At 75.6% G+C, this 18,332-nt stretch overlaps 1 protein-coding gene across 6 annotated transcripts in view; it reads left to right on the top strand.

The window, feature by feature from the left end:
• Nucleotides 1–256: 256 nt before the first annotated feature.
• USP19 (ubiquitin specific peptidase 19) overlaps nt 257–18,332 on the top strand; it is a 50,320-nt gene continuing 32,244 nt past the window's right edge. For 5 of the 6 annotated variants that reach the window (XR_016350469.1, XR_016350470.1, XR_016350467.1 and 2 more), the window contains exons 1-9: nt 257–409; nt 9,166–9,443; nt 13,767–13,895; nt 15,356–15,489; nt 15,687–16,061; nt 16,352–16,601; nt 16,717–16,873; nt 16,943–17,014; nt 17,228–17,343. Coding sequence is in view for 2 of the 6 variants with exons in the window: in XM_089781296.1 (XP_089637422.1) it covers nt 9,302–9,443; nt 13,767–13,895; nt 15,356–15,489; nt 15,687–16,061; nt 16,352–16,601; nt 16,717–16,873; nt 16,943–17,014; nt 17,228–17,343 (1,375 nt within the window). In the remaining 4 variants the exon portion in view is untranslated. The remainder of the gene's footprint in view (nt 410–9,165; nt 9,444–13,766; nt 13,896–15,355; nt 15,490–15,686; nt 16,062–16,351; nt 16,602–16,716; nt 16,874–16,942; nt 17,015–17,227; nt 17,344–18,332) is intronic. The other variant, XR_016350468.1, reaches the window with a different exon arrangement.

Below are 18,332 nucleotides of genomic sequence, written 5' to 3'. Positions count from 1 at the left end.
CAGGGGCCCGGCTGCTCCCGCCAAGGGCCGGAGGCGACGCTCCCCGCCAGGGCCCGCGGGGGGGAGTCGGGAACCCCGCCCCCCCAGCCGGGCCGCACGTGGGTCCCAGCGGCGCCACCCCCCCGCCACGTGCCCTGAACCGCCCCTGGCCCCGCCCCGCGCGACCTCGTTGCCATGGAATCCGTCCCCCCGCCCCCCCCGTAGCCGCGTATGAGGGTGATGCCGTGATGGCGTCACGGAGGTGGGAGGGGGAAGCCCGCTCCCATCACGTGACCCTCTGTCCCTTGTCACGTGTCGCCGAGACCCGGCTTCCGGAAGTGCGTCACGGGCTCGGGCCTGTCTCCTCTTGAGTCCGCCCGCGCGGAACTTCGGCTCGAAACAAAACAAACCGCGGAGCCGCCGGGCCGGGGTGAGCGGCTCGAGGGGGCGGGGCCGGGGGCGGGGCCAGGCGGGGCCCGCCCGGGAGCGGCTACTTGGGGGTTCGGGGGCCCCGCGGTGACTGGCGGGGGGGTCAGGGAGCCCCCCCCCCCGCGGAGGCGCCGACCTGTCACCGGCCGGGGCGGGAATGGGCCGGAAGGGGGGTTCTGGGGGGCGGGGGGTGCTGGCGGAGGGGGGCGGGAATGGGCCGGAAGGGGGGTTCTGGGGGGCGGGGGGTGTTGGCGGAGGGGGGCGGGAATGGGCCGGAAGGGGGGTTCTGGGGGGGCGGGGGGTGCTGGCGGAGGGGGGCGGGAATGGGCCGGAAGGGGGGTTCTGGGGGGCGGGGGGTGCTGGCGGAGGGGGGCGGGAATGGGCCGGAAGGGGGGGTTCTGGGGGGCGGGGGGTGCTGGCGGAGGGGGGGCGGGAATGGGCCGGAAGGGGGGTTCTGGGGGGGGGGGGGTGCCGGCGGAGGGGGGCGGGAATGGGCCGGAAGGGGGGTTCTGGGGGGGGGGGGGTGCCGGCGGAGGGGGGCGGGAATGGGCCGGAAGGGGGGTTCTGGGGGGGCGGGGTGCCGGCGGAGGGGGGCGGGAATGGGCCGGAAGGGGGGTTCTGGGGGGGGCGGGGGGTGCCGGCGGAGGGGGGCGGGAATGGGCCGGAAGGGGGGGTCCTGGGGGGGGCGGGGGGTGCCGGCGGAGGGGGGCGGGAATGGGCCGGAAGGGGGGTTCTGGGGGGGCGGGGTGCCGGCGGAGGGGGGCGGGAATGGGCCGGAAGGGGGGTTCTGGGGGGCGGGGGGTGCTGGCGGGAGGGGGGCGGGAATGGGCCGGAAGGGGGGGTTCTGGGGGGGCGGGGTGCCGGCGGAGGGGGGCGGGAATGGGCCGGAAGGGGGGTTCTGGGGGGGGGGGGGTGCCGGCGGAGGGGGGCGGGAATGGGCCGGAAGGGGGGTTCTGGGGGGGCGGGGTGCCGGCGGAGGGGGGCGGGAATGGGGCGGAAGGAGGGGTTCTGGGGGGGCGGGGGTGCTGGCGGAGGGGGTCGGGAATGGGCCGGAAGGGGGGTTCTGGGGGGCAGGGGGTGCCTGCGGAGGGGGGTGGGAATGGGGTGGAAGGGTGGGTTCTGGGGGGGGGGGGGTGCTGGCGGAGGGGGTCGGGAATGGGCCGGAAGGGGGGTTCTGGGGGGCAGGGGGTGCCTGCGGAGGGGGGTGGGAATGGGGCGGAAGGAGGGGTTCTGGGGGGGCGGGGTGCCGGCGGAGGGGGGCGGGAATGGGCTGGAAGGGTGGGTTCTGGGGGGGCGGGGTGCCGGCGGAGGGGGGCAGGCTCTGGAGGGAGGGGGAGCCTCCCCGACACAGCCCCCCAGGTGACAGTTCTTCATCACAAGCGCCCGGGCGCTCGCTGGGCGGGGCTTTGTTCTGGTCTCTGAGCTTGGGCTCCCTTGTGGGGCCTGTGCGTGTGCAGCGCTGCCTAGTGGGGGTGCGCCAGGAGTGACAGCTGTGCTCGTGGGCTGCTGGGCCCCCTTCCCGCCCCCGGGAGGCGCTGAGCTGCATACAGCTTGTCCTGCACTTGGGGCTCTTCTCAGGACAGCCAGGCTCAGTGCTAACGAGAGACCCTGGGACCAGAGACCCAGAGTGACCTCGCAATGGGCAGAGAGGTTCCTGCCTGCCCCAAGGGCACTGCCCCGCCCCGAGGTGTCCCCTCCCTGCCCCGTTCCTGCTGGCACGGCACTGCCCCGCCTGCCCCGAGGTGTCCCCTCCCTGCCCCATTCCTGCTGGCACGGCACTGCCCCGCCTGCCCCGAGGTGTCCCCTCCCTGCCCCATTCCTGCTGGCACGGCACTGCCCCGCCTGCCCCGAGGTCTCCCCTCCCTGCCCCATTCCTGCTGGCACGGCACTGCCCCGCCTGCCCCGAGGTGTCCCCTCCCTGCCCCATTCCTGCTGGCACGGCACTGCCCTGCCTGCCCCGAGGTGTCCCCTCCCTGCCCCGTTCCTGCTGGCACGGCACTGCCCTGCCTGCCCCGAGGTGTCCCCTCCCTGCCCCGTTCCTGCTGGCACGGCACTGCCCTGCCTGCCCCGAGGTGTCCCCTCCCTGCCCCGTTCCTGCTGGCACGGCACTGCCCCGCCTGCCCCGAGGTGTCCCCTCCCTGCCCCGTTCCTGCTGGCACGGCACTGCCCCGCCTTCCCCGAGGTGTCCCCTCCCTGCCCCATTCCTGCTAGCACGGCACTGCCCTGCCTGCCCCGAGGTGTCCCCTCCCTGCCCCATTCCTGCTAGCACGGCACTGCCCTGCCTGCCCCGAGGTGTCCCCTCCCTGCCCCATTCCTGCTAGCACGGCACTGCCCTGCCTGCCCCGAGGTGTCCCCTCCCTGCCCCGTTCCTGCTGGCACGGCACTGCCCCGCCTGCCCCGAGGTGTCCCCTCCCTGCCCCGTTCCTGCTGGCACGGCACTGCCCCGCCTGCCCCGAGGTGTCCCCTCCCTGCCCCGTTCCTGCTAGCACGGCACTGCCCTGCCTGCCCCGAGGTGTCCCCTCCCTGCCCCGTTCCTGCTGGCACGGCACTGCCCCGCCTGCCCCGAGGTGTCCCCTCCCTGCCCCGTTCCTGCTAGCACGGCACTGCCCTGCCTGCCCCGAGGTGTCCCCTCCCTGCCCCATTCCTGCTAGCACGGCACTGCCCTGCCTGCCCCGAGGTGTCCCCTCCCTGCCCCGTTCCTGCTGGCACGGCACTGCCCTGCCTGCCCCGAGGTGTCCCCTCCCTGCCCCGTTCCTGCTGGCACGGCACTGCCCCGCCTGCCCCGAGGTGTCCCCTCCCTGCCCCGTTCCTGCTAGCACGGCACTGCCCTGCCTGCCCCGAGGTGTCCCCTCCCTGCCCCATTCCTGCTAGCACGGCACTGCCCTGCCTGCCCCGAGGTGTCCCCTCCCTGCCCCGTTCCTGCTGGCACGGCACTGCCCTGCCTGCCCCGAGGTGTCCCCTCCCTGCCCCGTTCCTGCTGGCACGGCACTGCCCCGCCTGCCCCGAGGTGTCCCCTCCCTGCCCCGTTCCTGCTGGCACGGCACTGCCCCGCCTGCCCCGAGGTGTCCCCTCCCTGCCCCGTTCCTGCTGGCACGGCACTGCCCTGCCTGCCCCGAGGTGTCCCCTCCCTGCCCCGTTCCTGCTGGCACGGCACTGCCCTGCCTGCCCCGAGGTGTCCCCTCCCTGCCCCGTTCCTGCTGGCATGGCACTGCCCTGCCTGCCCTGGGGGTCATAGAATCATAGAACTGGAAGAGACCTCACAAGGTCATCAAGTCCAGCCCCCTGCTCTAGGCAGGACCAATCCCAACTAAATCAACCCGGTCAGGGCTTTGTCAAGCCGAGACTTAAACACCTCTAGGGATGGAGACTCCACTACTTCCCCAGGGAACCCAGCCCAGCGCTTCACCACCCGCCTAGTGAAATAGTTTTTTCCTAATATCCAACCTGGACCTCTCCTGCCACAACTTGAGCCCATTGCTCCTTGTTCTGCATCTGTCACTACTGAGAACAGCCTCTCTCCAGCCTCTTTGGAACCTCCCTTCAGGAAGTTGCAGGCTGCTCTCAAATCCCCCCTCACTCTTCTCTTCTGCAGACTAAGCAGACCCAACTCCCTCAGCCTCTCCTCATAGGTCATGTGCTCCAGCCCCCTAATCATTTTGGTTGCCCTCCGCTGGACCCTCTCCAATGCGTCCACATCCTTTCTGTAGTGGGGGGCCCAGAACTGGACACAATACTCCAGATGTGGCCTCACCAAAGCCGAATAAAGGGGAATAATGACATCTCTGGATCTGCTGGCAATGCTCCTTCTAATGCACCCTAATATGCCATTAGCCTTCTTGGCTACAAGGGCGCCCTGTTGACTCATATCCAGCTTCTCATCCACTGTAACCCCCAGGTCCTTTTCTGCAGAACTGCTACTTAGCCAGTCGGTCCCCAGCCTGTAACTATACTTGGGATTCTTCCGTCCCAAGTGCAGGACTCTGCACTTGTCCTTGTTGAACCTCATCAGATTTCTTGTGGCCCAACCCTCCAATGTGTGTGAGTCACTCTGGACCCTGTCTCTGCCGGGGCTGTGAAGGGCGCCGGCTCTGGCTCTTGCTGGAGTGGCAGTTCCATCTGTCCTGCTGAGCAGTGTGAGGTGCAGGCAATTCGTTCTGTTCAGTGCTTTCAGCCTCAGCTCCCATTGCTTGGGCATGCAGTTTACTTCCCTGGCCACGCGCTGGGCTGGGCGGGGCTGGGGCGTGCCGCCCATGGCATTTGCCAGGCTTGCAGTCCCGAGGGCGTGCTGTAGTAACAGCCCTTGGCTCTCGGCCCTGCCCTCCAACCAGCACTCCGACAGGCTGCTCTGGGCACCATCGCTCAGGAGGAGCCAGGCAGCTGCCTTGGGCTTGCAGGGACCATGCTCTCCACGGTCAACATCTGCCCCCAAGCGCCCACGCCCCGGGAGAGGGCAGCTCTCCTCTGCCAGCCCCCTGTACTGCTCCGGCAGGCGCTATGCGCGCCAGCTCCCTGGGGCTGTGCCTAGGGGTGTGAGCCTGGAGTCCTGTACGGGATTAACCCCTAACCCTGGGCTTGCCCTGTAACCTGGACAGCCACGAGCACTGCCAGTGTGCCCCCCATGTGACCTCCCATAGAGGGGAGGCAGGAGCCAGTGCAGGGGGAGGGGGCAGGCGGGGGAGGGCCCCCCCTCCCGCGGGAGCCAGTCGGCGGGGGAGGGCCCCTCCTCCCGCAGAGGCGCCAGTGAGGGGGAGGGGGCAGGCGGGAGCCGGTCGGTGGGGGAGGGCCCCTCCCGCAGAGGCGCCAGTGAGGGGGAGGGGGCAGGCGGGAGCCGGTCGGTGGGGGAGGGCCCCTCCCGCAGAGGCGCCAGTGAGGGGGAGGGGGCAGGCGGGAGCCGGTCGGTGGGGGAGGGCCCCTCCTCCCGCAGAGGCGCCAGTGAGGGGGAGGGGGCAGGCGGGAGCCGGTCGGTGGGGGAGGGCCCCTCCCGCAGAGGCGCCAGTGAGGGGGAGGGGGCAGGCGGGAGCCGGTCGGTGGGGGAGGGCCCCTCCCGCAGAGGCGCCAGTGAGGGGGAGGGGGCAGGCGGGAGCCGGTCGGTGGGGGAGGGCCCCTCCTCCCGCAGAGGCGCCAGTGAGGGGGAGGGGGCAGGCGGGAGCCGGTCGGTGGGGGAGGGCCCCTCCTCCCGCAGAGGCGCCAGTGAGGGGGAGGGGGCAGGCGGGAGCCAGTCGGCGGGGGAGGGCCCCTCTTCCCGCAGAGGTGCCAGTGAGGGGGAGGGGGCAGGCGGGAGCCAGTCGGCGGGGGAGGGCCCCTCTTCCCGCAGAGGCGCCAGTGAGGGGGAGGGGGCAGGCGGGAGCCAGTCGGCGGGGGAGGGCCCCCCCTCCCGCAGAGGCGCCAGTGAGGGGGAGGGGGCAGGCGGGAGCCGGTCGGTGGGGGAGGGCCCCTCCCGCAGAGGCGCCAGTGAGGGGGAGGGGGCAGGCGGGAGCCGGTCGGTGGGGGAGGGCCCCTCCTCCCGCAGAGGCGCCAGTGAGGGGGAGGGGGCAGGCGGGAGCCGGTCGGTGGGGGAGGGCCCCTCCTCCCGCAGAGGCGCCAGTGAGGGGGAGGGGCAGGCGGGAGCCAGTCGGCGGGGGAGGGCCCCTCTTCCCGCAGAGGTGCCAGTGAGGGGGAGGGGGCAGGCGGGAGCCAGTCGGCGGGGGAGGGCCCCTCTTCCCGCAGAGGCGCCAGTGAGGGGGAGGGGGCAGGCGGGAGCCAGTCGGCGGGGGAGGGCCCCCCCTCCCGCAGAGGCGCCAGTGAGGGGGAGGGGGCAGGCGGGAGCCGGTCGGTGGGGGAGGGCCCCTCCCGCAGAGGCGCCAGTGCAGGGGGAGGGGGCAGGCGGGAGCCGGTCGGTGGGGGAGGGCCCCTCCCGCAGAGGCGCCAGTGCAGGGGGAGGGGGCAGGCGGGAGCCGGTCGGTGGGGGAGGGCCCCTCCCGCAGAGGCGCCAGTGCAGGGGGAGGGGGCAGGCGGGAGCCGGTCGGTGGGGGAGGGCCCCTCCTCCCGCAGAGGCGCCAGTGAGGGGGAGGGGGCAGGCGGGAGCTGGTCGGTGGGGGAGGGCCCCTCCCGCAGAGGTGCCAGTGCAGGGGGAGGGGGCAGGCGGGAGCCGGTCGGTGGGGGAGGGCCCCCCCTCCCGCAGAGGCGCCAGTGAGGGGGAGGGGGCAGGCGGGAGCTGGTCGGTGGGGGAGGGCCCCTCCCGCAGAGGCGCCAGTGAGGGGGAGGGGCAGGCGGGAGCCAGTCGGCGGGGGAGGGCCCCCCCTCCCGCAGAGGCGCCAGTGAGGGGGAGGGGGCAGGCGGGAGCCGGTCGGTGGGGGAGGGCCCCTCCTCCCGCAGAGGCGCCAGTGAGGGGGAGGGGGCAGGCGGGAGCCAGTCGGCGGGGGAGGGCCCCTCCCGCAGAGGCGCCAGTGCAGGGGGAGGGGGCAGGCGGGAGCCGGTCGGTGGGGGAGGGCCCCTCCCGCAGAGGCGCCAGTGCAGGGGGAGGGGGCAGGCGGGAGCCGGTCGGTGGGGGAGGGCCCCTCCCGCAGAGGCGCCAGTGCAGGGGGAGGGGGCAGGCGGGAGCCGGTCGGTGGGGGAGGGCCCCTCCCGCAGAGGCGCCAGTGAGGGGGAGGGGGCAGGCGGGAGCCGGTCGGTGGGGGAGGGCCCCCCCTCCCGCAGAGGCGCCAGTGAGGGGGAGGGGGCAGGCGGGAGCCGGTCGGTGGGGGAGGGCCCCCCCTCCCGCAGAGGCGCCAGTGAGGGGGAGGGGGCAGGCGGGAGCTGGTCGGTGGGGGAGGGCCCCTCCCGCAGAGGCGCCAGTGAGGGGGAGGGGCAGGCGGGAGCCAGTCGGCGGGGGAGGGCCCCCCCTCCCGCAGAGGCGCCAGTGAGGGGGAGGGGGCAGGCGGGAGCTGGTCGGTGGGGGAGGGCCCCTCCCGCAGAGGTGCCAGTGCAGGGGGATGGGGCAGGCGGGAGCCAGTCGGCGGGGGAGGGCCCCCCCTCCCGCAGAGGCGCCAGTGAGGGGGAGGGGCAGGCGGGAGCTGGTCGGTGGGGGAGGGCCCCTCCTCCCGCAGAGGTGCCAGTGCAGGGGGAGGGGCAGGCGGGAGCTGGTCGGTGGGGGAGGGCCCCTCCTCCCGCAGAGGCGCCAGTGCAGGGGGAGGGGGCAGGGGGGAGCTGGTCGGTGGGGGAGGGCCCCTCCCGCAGAGGTGCCAGTGCAGGGGGAGGGGCAGGCGGGAGCTGGTCGGTGGGGGAGGGCCCCTCCCGCAGAGGTGCCAGTGCAGGGGGAGGGGGCAGGCGGGAGCTGGTCGGTGGGGGAGGGCCCCTCCCGCAGAGGTGCCAGTGCAGGGGGATGGGGCAGGCGGGAGCCAGTCGGCGGGGGAGGGCCCCCCCTCCCGCAGAGGCGCCAGTGAGGGGGAGGGGCAGGCGGGAGCCGGTCGGTGGGGGAGGGCCCCTCTTCCCGCAGAGGTGCCAGTGCAGGGGGAGGGGCAGGCGGGAGCTGGTCGGTGGGGGAGGGCCCCTCCCGCAGAGGTGCCAGTGCAGGGGGAGGGGGCAGGGGGGAGCCGGTCGGTGGGGGAGGGCCCCTCCCGCAGAGGTGCCAGTGCAGGGGGAGGGGCAGGCGGGAGCTGGTCGGTGGGGGAGGGCCCCTCCCGCAGAGGTGCCAGTGCAGGGGGAGGGGCAGGCGGGAGCTGGTCGGTGGGGGAGGGCCCCTCCCGCAGAGGTGCCAGTGCAGGGGGAGGGGGCAGGCGGGAGCTGGTCGGTGGGGGAGGGCCCCTCCCGCAGAGGTGCCAGTGCAGGGGGAGGGGCAGGCGGGAGCTGGTCGGTGGGGGAGGGCCCCTCCCGCAGAGGTGCCAGTGCAGGGGGAGGGGGCAGGCGGGAGCTGGTCGGTGGGGGAGGGCCCCTCCTCCCGCAGAGGCGCCAGTGCAGGGGGAGGGGCAGGCGGGAGCCAGTCGGCGGGGGAGGGCCCCCCCTCCCGCAGAGGTGCCAGTGCAGGGGGAGGGGGCAGGCGGGAGCTGGTCGGTGGGGGAGGGCCCCTCCCGCAGAGGTGCCAGTGCAGGGGGAGGGGCAGGCGGGAGCTGGTCGGTGGGGGAGGGCCCCTCCCGCAGAGGCGCCAGTGAGGGGGAGGGGCAGGCGGGAGCCAGTCGGCGGGGGAGGGCCCCCCCTCCCGCAGAGGCGCCAGTGAGGGGGAGGGGGATCCCCGCTAGGCAATCCGGCCGTCCCCCATTTGCGTCTGCACGTGTTAGTTTAGCAGCCCAAGTCTGAGCAGCTCTGGCCAGCGGGGCCGCGGAAGGTAGGCCCCCTCCCCCAGCTTTCTGCGCTAGGGTTGGGGTGTGAGCGGCTGGAGCACTGTCCCGAAAGCAACTGCTCTTCGCGTAGTGGCCTCAGCTGGTCGCTTCGCCCCCTCTTGCTGCCTCTCCCAGCGGGGGGAGGGCCGGGTCCCTGGCATGGACCCTGCGGGGGGCAGAGCAGGGGAGGCAGAGGCAGAGCGGGCACCGCTGGATTCCCACTGCCGGGGCGTCTACGTCGGAAATGGCCCTGGGCCGGGGGGGCTCTTGTGCGTGTCAGAGGCAGAAGGGCCGCAGGGCGGGGTGAGCGGGACTCCAGCAGTGCCCACTCGCCCCTGCTCTCTGCCGCGCCCTCCCCTTGTGGCCAGGGGGGTGCTGGTGGCCTGGCACGCCGTGCTGGGAAGTCCCATAAGGCCCTAGGGTCTTTGGGAGCCTGACTCAGGACCTGGTGGCCCGGGCGGTGACGTGCCCTCCTGTCCCCTAGGTCGCTTGTTCCTTGCCAGAGAGATTGCCCCCGAAGAGCCGCCAAGATAGCTGGGCCAGGAAGAAAGCGGCGAACCCCTGACCCAGACTCCATCGCTGACCCCGGCGGGCCGGGCCTGCCCTCCAAGCGGCTGAAAATGTCCAGCAGCACCAGTGCCCCCGGCCAGAGGAGGGCGCCTCGCGGCCTGGAGGATGCAGCCAACAAAAAGAAGCAGAAGGACCGAGCCAACCAGGAGAGCAAGGAGGGCGAGACACCAGCCAGCAGCGACCCTAAGAGAGGTATGACCGGGGTGTGGCTGTCCCTCTGCTCCCCTGCTGCAGGGTAAGCGCGCCCCAGCGCCCCGGGGCTCCCTGCGCCCTCGGCGGGGGGGCCAGCGCCCCGGGGCTCCCTGCGCCCTCGGCGGGGGGGCCAGCGCCCCGGGGCTCCCTGCGCCCTCGGCGGGGGGGCCAGCGCCCCGGGGCTCCCTGCGCCCTCGGCGGGGGGGCCAGCGCCCCGGGGCTCCCTGCGCCCTCGGCGGGGCGGCCAGCGCCCCGGGGCTCCCTGCGCCCTCGGCGGGGGGGCCAGCGCCCCGGGGCTCCCTGCGCCCTCGGCGGGGGGGCCAGCGCCCCGGGGCTCCCTGCGCCCTCGGCGGGGGGGCCAGCGCCCCGGGGCTCCCTGCGCCCCCGGCGGGGGGGCCAGCGCCCCGGGGCTCCCTGCGCCCCCGGCGGGGGGGCCAGCGCCCCGGGGCTCCCTGCGCCCTCGGCGGGGCGGCCAGCGCCCCGGGGCTCCCTGCGCCCAGTCCCTGTGCCCTGTCGCCCATCGCCTGCGAACCCAGCCCAAGGCCTGGAGCTGGGCCTTGGCGGCCCCAGTGGAAGCAGCAGGTGCTCCGGGGCAGCCTGCTGGCACCCGGCTGTTGTGCTTGGCTGCGCAGGGAGGGGGCCGGAGCCCGGTGCCGGTGTGAGAGCGCCGGGCCGCTCATGGCAGCCTGTGTCACGCCGAGTCGGTCCCCGCGATCCTGACCCCGAGCAGCAGAACAGGGCTTACTGCCCCTCCCGGGTACAGCCCAGCGCAGACGTGGGGCGATTACAGGACTCGGGTTAGGGCCCAGGAGCCCCAGCAACCTCAGTCTGTCTCCCTCATGGCTCCAGCCCCACACTGCCCCTCCCCCGCGCACACTTCCTGTGTCCCCTCTTCCCTGAACCAGTCCCGGTCCCGAGGCCCCTCGTGCTCCAGACGCTGCCGGCGGGGTCCCCAGCGCCCCGGCACAGCCCCCAGGCAGGGACTGACACTGCAGCACACCCGTACAGCGCCCGCCTGCCTGCGCACTGAGGGGAGGGGGGTGCCAGACGACAGTGGGGCCTGAAAGCCGCTAGTGCCCTGTGGGGACACGCCCTGAGGCTGCCAGATGCCCATCCCCCGGCCCTGGCCCTTGGTGCTGTGCCTGGGGGGCTAGCCGCGGGGGGCTGGCATTCCCTCCCCGCTGTGCTCGGGCCCTGGGGCGCCCTTTCCTGCTTCCCGCTCGGGGCAGGCAGAGGGAGCGTCGCCTTCGCCTGCGCTGGCAGCATGGGTCCTGGGCAGCCCTCAGGCGGGCTCAGGGCCAGCCCCTGCTGCAAGTGCGCGGTGTCCCGGGGGCGTGGGGGGGTCTCACGCTGCCCTTTTGCTGGGCCTTCTCCACTGGCTGCTCCAGGAGAGCCGGGCGTGCTGGGCAGAGCCTGCTCTTGGGGGAGGGTGGAGCCCAGCCTGCGTGCACAGGCTCCCTCGAGCGGCGCTTCCACGCTCACGGGTCCCGCTTCCCGGCCAGGCGGAGAGCAGCAGCCCCTCCCCCCGCAGGCCCTGGCTGGTGGCCCAGCGCGGGAATAGAGCCCCACCTCCGCCAGGGCCTGCCTTCCCACGGGCACTGCGTGCGCCTGGCCCAGCGGGAGCTCCTCCCTGGTGGGTTCGTGGCCGGGCAGCCCCCCGCAGAGCGTCCCTGGCCCAGCCTGCTCCTCCGGCTCCCTGCGCTTCCCTTCCAGGCAGCTGCTCACCCCCAGCTTGCTCTTCAATCTCCAGCTGGAGAACCAGCCCGGAGAGCTGGGTCCGGAGGCCCTAACCCCGTTGGGAAACTCAGGCTGCCCCTGCCCATGCAAATGTTAGGAACTGATTCCCTCCTGGCCGTGCCCCCGGGTCGCAGGGTGCCGTGGGGCAGGCAGACCCGTGCCCGGCTGGGTGGGCTGTGGGGGGCGCGTGGAGCTCTGGCAGGGTGCCCTGGGGCAGGCAGACCCGTGCCCGGCTGGGTGGGCTGTGGGGGGCGCGTGGAGCTCTGGCAGGGTGTCCTGAGGCAGGCAGACCCGTGCCCGGCTGGGTGGGCTGTGGGGGGCGCGTGGAGCTCTGGCAGGGTGTCCTGAGGCAGGCAGACCCGTGCCCGGCTGGGTGGGCTGTGGGGGGCGCGTGGAGCTCTGGCAGGGTGCCCTGGGGCAGGCAGACCCGTGCCCGGCTGGGTGGGCTGTGGGGGGCGCGTGGAGCTCTGGCAGGGTGTCCTGAGGCAGGCAGACCCGTGCCCGGCTGGGTGGGCTGTGGGGGGCGCATGGAGCTCTGGCAGGGTGTCCTGAGGCAGGCAGACCCGTGCCCGGCTGGGTGGGCTGTGGGGGGCGCATGGAGCTCTGGCAGGGTGTCCTGGGGCGGGCAGACCCGTGCCCGGCTGGGTGGGCTGTGGGGGGCGCGTGGAGCTCTGGCAGGGTGCCGTGGGGAAGGCAGACCCGTGCCCGGCTGGGTGGGCTGTGGGGGGCGTGTGGAGCTCTGGCAGGGTGCCGTGGGGCAGGCAGACCCGTGCCCGGCTGGGTGGGCTGTGGGGGGCGCGTGGAGCTCTGGCAGGGTGTCCTGAGGCAGGCAGACCCGTGCCCGGCTGGGTGGGCTGTGGGGGGCGCATGGAGCTCTGGCAGGGTGTCCTGAGGCAGGCAGACCCGTGCCCGGCTGGGTGGGCTGTGGGGGGCGCGTGGAGCTCTGGCAGGGTGTCCTGGGGCGGGCAGACCCGTGCCCGGCTGGGTGGGCTGTGGGGGGCGCGTGGAGCTCTGGCAGGGTGCCGTGGGGCGGGCAGACCCGTGCCCGGCTGGGTGGGCTGTGGGGGGCGCGTGGAGCTCTGGCAGGGTGCCGTGGGGCGGGCAGACCCGTGCCCGGCTGGGTGGGCTGTGGGGGGCGCGTGGAGCTCTGGCAGGGTGTCCTGAGGCAGGCAGACCCGTGCCCGGCTGGGTGGGCTGTGGGGGGCGCGTGGAGCTCTGGCAGGGTGTCCTGGGGCAGGCAGACCCGTGCCCGGCTGGGTGGGCTGTGGGGGGCGCGTGGAGCTCTGGCAGGGTGTCCTGGGGCAGGCAGACCCGTGCCCGGCTGGGTGGGCTGTGGGGGGCGCGTGGAGCTCTGGCAGGGTGTCCTGAGGCAGGCAGACCCGTGCCCGGCTGGGTGGGCTGTGGGGGGCGCGTGGAGCTCTGGCAGGGTGTCCTGGGGCGGGCAGACCCGTGCCTGGCTGGGTGGGCTGTGGGGGGCGTGTGGAGCTCTGGCAGGGTGTCCTGGGGCAGGCAGACCCGTGCCCGGCTGGGTGGGCTGTGGGGGGCGCGTGGAGCTCTGGCAGGGTGTCCTGGGGCGGGCAGACCCGTGCCCGGCTGGGTTGGGCTGTGGGGGGCGCGTGGAGCTCTGGCAGGGTGTCCTGAGGCAGGCAGACCCGTGCCCGGCTGGGTTGGGCTGTGGGGGGCGCGTGGAGCTCTGGCAGGGTGTCCTGGGGCGGGCAGACCCGTGCCCGGCTGGGTGGGCTGTGGGGGGCGCGTGGAGCTCTGGCAGGGTGTCCTGAGGCAGGCAGACCCGTGCCCGGCTGGGTGGGCTGTGGGGGGCGCGTGGAGCTCTGGCAGGGTGTCCTGGGGCGGGCAGACCCGTGCCCGGCTGGGTGGGCTGTGGGGGGCGCGTGGAGCTCTGGCAGGGTGTCCTGGGGCGGGCAGACCCGTGCCCGGCTGGGTTGGGCTGTGGGGGGCGCGTGGAGCTCTGGCAGGGTGTCCTGAGGCAGGCAGACCCGTGCCCGGCTGGGTTGGGCTGTGGGGGGCGCGTGGAGCTCTGGCAGGGTGTCCTGGGGCGGGCAGACCCGTGCCCGGCTGGGTGGGCTGTGGGGGGCGCGTGGAGCTCTGGCAGGGTGTCCTGGGGCGGGCAGACCCGTGCCCGGCTGGGTTGGGCTGTGGGGGGCGCGTGGAGCTCTGGCAGGGTGTCCTGGGGCGGGCAGACCCGTGCCCGGCTGGGTGGGCTGTGGGGGGCGCGTGGAGCTCTGGCAGGGTGCCCTGGGGCGGGCAGACCCGTGCCCGGCTGGGAGCAGGCTCTGGGCAAAGCGCTGGCCCGGTGCGGGACGCGGAGAGGCCCGGCTCACTCCCCTGGTATTTCACAGCCCCCTGGCGTGCCCAGCCCGTGGCCGCAGTAGAGGTTCCCTTTGGGGAGCCCGGGCGAGGGGCCCATGACGACAAGGGGGCTGGGCTGGGCTGGGGGCAGGAGCGGTGGGAGAGGGGAGCTGCTTGGTCTGGGTGACGTGCTCGCCGGCCCGTGGGCCCCCCTGCGGCGGCTCCCCGTGGCGCTGGGCCTGTGGCCCAGGGTGCTCCCAGCCGCCCCCTGCCTTGCAGACCTGCTGCTGGACTGGAAGCAGAACGCGGGCGAGGTCATCGTGAAGCTCAGTGTGGGCGGCGGGGCCCTCCGGCTGGAGGAGGTGGATGCTGCGTTCACAGACACCGACTGCGTGGTCAGGCTGCCAGGTACCAGCTGGGTCCACCCATCGCGGCAGCACCATCTGGCGGGCTGCCCGGGCACACGGGGCGGGGGCGGACGCGCTGGCGGCAGAGCGGGCGGGGGCGGGGCGGGGGCGGACGCGCTGGCGGCAGAGCGGGCGGGGGCGGGGCGGGGGCGGACGCGCTGGCGGCAGAGCGGGCGGGGGCGGGGCGGGGGCGGACGCGCTGGCGGCAGAGCGGGCGGGGGCGGGGCGGGGGCGGACGCGCTGGCGGCAGAGCGGGCGGGGGCGGGGCGGGGGCGGACGCGCTGGCGGCAGAGCGCCCCGGGGTGGGCGGGGCGGGGGCGGACGCGCTGGCGGCAGAGCGGGCGGGGGCGGGGCGGGGGCGGACGCGCTGGCGGCAGAGCGGGCGGGGGCGGGGCGGGGGCGGACGCGCTGGCGGCAGAGCGCCCCAGGGTGGGCGGGGCGGGGGCGGACGCGCTGGCGGCAGAGCGGGCGGGGGCGGGGCGGGGGCGGACGCGCTGGCGGCAGAGCGGGGGGGGGCGGGGCGGGGGCGGACGCGCTGGCGGCAGAGCGGGCGGGGGCGGGGCGGGGGCGGACGCGCTGGCGGCAGAGCGGGCGGGGGCGGGGCGGGGGCGGGGGCGCTAGCGGCGGAGCGCCCCAGGGTGGGCGGGGCGGGGGCGGACGCGCTGGCGGCAGAGCGCCCCAGGGTGGGCGGGGCGGGGGCGGGGGCGCTAGCGGCAGAGCGCCCCAGGGTGGGCGGGGTGGGGGCGGACGCGCTGGCGGCAGAGCGCCCCAGGGTGGGCGGGGCAGGGGCGGACGCGCTGGTGGCAGAGCGGGCGGGGGCGGGGGCGGACGCGCTGGCGGCAGAGCGGGCGGGGGCGGGGCGGGGGTGGACGCGCTGGCGGCAGAGCGCCCCAGGGCGGGCGGGGGCGGACGCGCTGGCGGCAGAGCGGGCGGGGGCGGGGCGGGGGCGGACGCGCTAGCGGCAGGGCGCCCCAGAGGGCGGGGGCGGACGCGCTAGCGGCAGAGCGGGCGGGGGCGGGGCGGGGGCGGACGCGCTGGCGGCAGAGCGCCCCAGAGGGGCGGGGCGGGGGCGGACGCGCTAGCGGCAGAGCGGGCGGGGGCGGGGCGGGGGCGGACGCGCTGGCGGCAGAGCGGGCGGGGGCGGGGCGGGGGCGGGGGCGCTAGCGGCAGAGCGGGCGGGGGCGGGGCGGGGGCGGACGCGCTAGCGGTAGGGCGCCCCAGAGGGGGCGGGGGCGGACGCGCTAGCGGCAGAGCGGGCGGGGGCGGGGCGGGGGCGGACGCGCTGGCGGCAGAGCGGGCGGGGGCGGGGCGGGGGCGGACGCGCTAGCGGCAGAGCGCCCCAGAGGGGCGGGGGACCCGGCCGGGCCTTGCCCGCCGAGGGGGCGGGAGCAGCAGGCGCCCGCTTGGCGGCTGGCGGCAGGGCCGGGGGGCCCGCTGAGCCCGGCCCGCCTGTGCCCGCAGACGGCCGCCAGTGGAGCGGGCAGTTCTTCGAGGAGATCGAGGGCTCCTGCAGCAAGGTGCAGTGCAAGAGGGGCAGCTTCCTGCAGCTGGTGCTCCAGAAGAAGATCCCCCTGCACCCCTGGGCGTCGCTGCTGGTAAGGCTGTGCCAGGGCCGGGCCACCGTGGAGCCTGGGGCGGGGCAGAGGCCTGGCTGTGGCCCCCCCGGGCTCCGGCGCTGCGCTGTGGCGTGGGGCCCGCGGCGCCCCAAGCTCCTTGCAGGGGCCGTGCCCAGGGCCCGGGGAGCCCTGCTGTGGCCGGGCAGCCTCCCGACAGGCCACCTTACCTTTCCCAGAAGAAGCGGAAGGAAGGCTCCAGGGAGCCGGCCAAGGGGCCCTGGAGCCAGGAGAAGGGGAAGGAGCCGCCCCCGCACCAGCCGGCCTCCGAGGAGCCGCCCCGGAACCGGCGGGAGCTCCCCAACCCAAAGCGGGCTCCGGGCAGGAGCGAGGCCCCCGAAGGGAAGAGCCCAGCCAGTGCCGGGCTGCAGAGCGGGCCCAGTGCCAAGCGGGCCGTGTACCCCAAGGGGGCTCTGCTGGAGGAGGAGCCAGAGGCCGGGCTCGCTGGGGGTGTGGAGCTTGGCAAGGGAGCCAGCGGGAGAGGGGGCAGCATGCAGAACGGCCAGGAAGCCCAGGGCGACGCGGCCACGGACCTGATCCCACCTCTGGCCAAGGTAAGTGGGGACCCGCCTGGAGCAGCCTGGGCTGTGGGGCTCTTGTCTGTGCTCAAGCGCCCGGTCCGTGCCCTGGAGCGAGGGCGGGGCGGTGTGGGGGCGGGGAGCCGGGCAGCGCAGGCCCATGGATGGCCGGAGGGAGGGTTTCTGTGAGCTCCTCCCTGGCCCAGCAGTGCAGGGGGCAGGGGGTCTCCCCCGCTAGCCGGGAGGGCATGGAGCTGAGCCTTGGCGGGAGGGAGCCAGCTCCCAGTCGGGGGGCTCTGTCTCACTGTGCCCGTCTGCGTGGAAAGGCTGACGTGCTGGCCAAGGAGCCTGTGTTGGTGGAGCTGCCGCCACTCGCCCCCCCAGCGGAGAGCTGCCCCCGTCCCGCGGCGCCCTGCCTGGAGAGGAGAACCCTGCAGCCACCCAGCCCCGCGGGCCTGGCGGCGCTCAGACCGGGCCCTGAGGCCGGGCCTGCCCCCGCCTCCCCTCCGCTGGGCAGAGCCTCCGAGAAGAGAGACCGGTGCAAGGAGGAGGCCAACCTGGAGGCAGCAGCTGCTGGTGAGCGTGCGGGGGGTTGGGGGGCTCCCTGTGGGGCGGGGTGACATCCAGTGAACGGGCTGGGGGTCCCAGGGCACAGCCGCCCTGTGCCCCGACCAGACTTGTGCCGCCCTAGAGCCGGAGCCCATGGTGAGCCTGACCCTGGTGAAGAACGACTCGTACGAGAAGGGCAGCGACTCGGTGGTGGTGCACGTCTACGTGAAGGAGATCCACAGGGAGAGCTCCCGGGTGCTGTTCCGGGAGCAGGACTTCACGCTGGTGTTCCGGACCAGGTACGGCCCCCCAGGCCCTGCTGCGCCCCGGGCCCGCTTGCGCCCTCTCATCGCCTTCTCTCCTTGCAGCGACAGGAACTTCCTGCGGCTCCACCCCGCCTGTGGCCCCCACACCGTGTTCCGGTGGCAGGTGAAACTCAGGTACCGGGCGCTCCCTTGGCACGGGGGGCAGAGAGCTCCCCTCCGGGCCGCTGCCCTCCGCCAGGGTGCCAGCTGCCTGGGGAGGAGAGTGGGCAGCCACACCTAACCCGGGCGGGAGCCCCCGCTGCCGGCCCTCAGGCCTGGCCTAGAGCAGCCCCGCTGCGACGGAGCCGGCCGTGTCTCCCGACCCTGAGGCTGCTCTTCTGTCGCCAGGAACCTCATCGAGCCGGACCAGTCCACGTACAACTTCACTGTCTCCCGCATCGACATCTGCCTGAAGAAACGCCACAGCCAGCGCTGGGGGGGCCTGGAGGCACCTGCCACACAAGGTCTGCTCCTTGGCTTCCCCTGCCCGGGCGGTGGGGGAGCAGGGCGGGGAGCCAGGGGAGCCCAGGCAGTCCGGGGGGGGGGGGGGAGCGGGGGAGCCCGGACTGTGGGGGGGAGGCAGGACAGCAGAGAACCGGAGGAGCCCAGGCAGTGGGGGGCAGGTGGCGGGGGGGGGGGGGACAACACGGGGCCGGGGGAGCCAGGGGGCGGTGGCCGGAGAGCTGCGGGGAGCCAGGGGGCGGTGGCCGGAGAGCTGCGGGGAGCCAGGGGGCGGTGGCTGGGGAGCCAGGGGGCGGCGGCTGGAGAGCTGCGGGGAGCCAGGGGGCGGCGGCTGGGGAGCCAGGGGAGTCAGGGGGCGGCGGCGGCCGGGGAGCCAGGGGGCGGCAGCTGGGGAGCCAGGGGAGTCAGGGGGCGGCGGCGGCCGGGGAGCCAGGGGGCGGCAGCTGGGGAGCCAGGGGAGTCAGGGGGCGGCGGCGGCCGGGGAGCCAGGGGGCGGCAGCTGGGGAGCCGCGGGGAGCCAGGGGGCGGTGGCCGGGGAGCCAGGGGGCGGTGGCCGGAGAGCTGCGGGGAGCCAGGGGGCGGTGGCCGGGGAGCCAGGGGGCGGTGGCCGGAGAGCTGCGGGGAGCCAGGGGGCGGTGGCCGGGGAGCCAGGGGGCGGTGGCCGGAGAGCTGCGGGGAGCCAGGGGGCGGTGGCTGGGGAGCCAGGGGGCGGCGGCTGGAGAGCTGCGGGGAGCCAGGGGGCGGCGGCTGGGGAGCCAGGGGAGTCAGGGGGCGGCGGCGGCCGGGGAGCCAGGGGGCGGCAGCTGGGGAGCCAGGGGAGTCAGGGGGCGGCGGCGGCCGGGGAGCCAGGGGGCGGCAGCTGGGGAGCCGCGGGGAGCCAGGGGGCGGTGGCCGGGGAGCCAGGGGGCGGTGGCCGGAGAGCTGCGGGGAGCCAGGGGGCGGTGGCCGGGGAGCCAGGGGGCGGTGGCCGGAGAGCTGCGGGGAGCCAGGG

The sequence above is a fragment of the Pelodiscus sinensis genome, chromosome 11 (genome assembly GCF_052426305.1).
Source record: "Pelodiscus sinensis isolate ZL-2025 chromosome 11, ASM5242630v1, whole genome shotgun sequence".
Classification (NCBI taxonomy): Eukaryota; Metazoa; Chordata; order Testudines; family Trionychidae; genus Pelodiscus; species Pelodiscus sinensis.
The sequence above is the reverse complement of the archived record's forward strand: the minus strand, read 5'-3'. Positions and strand labels throughout refer to the sequence as shown.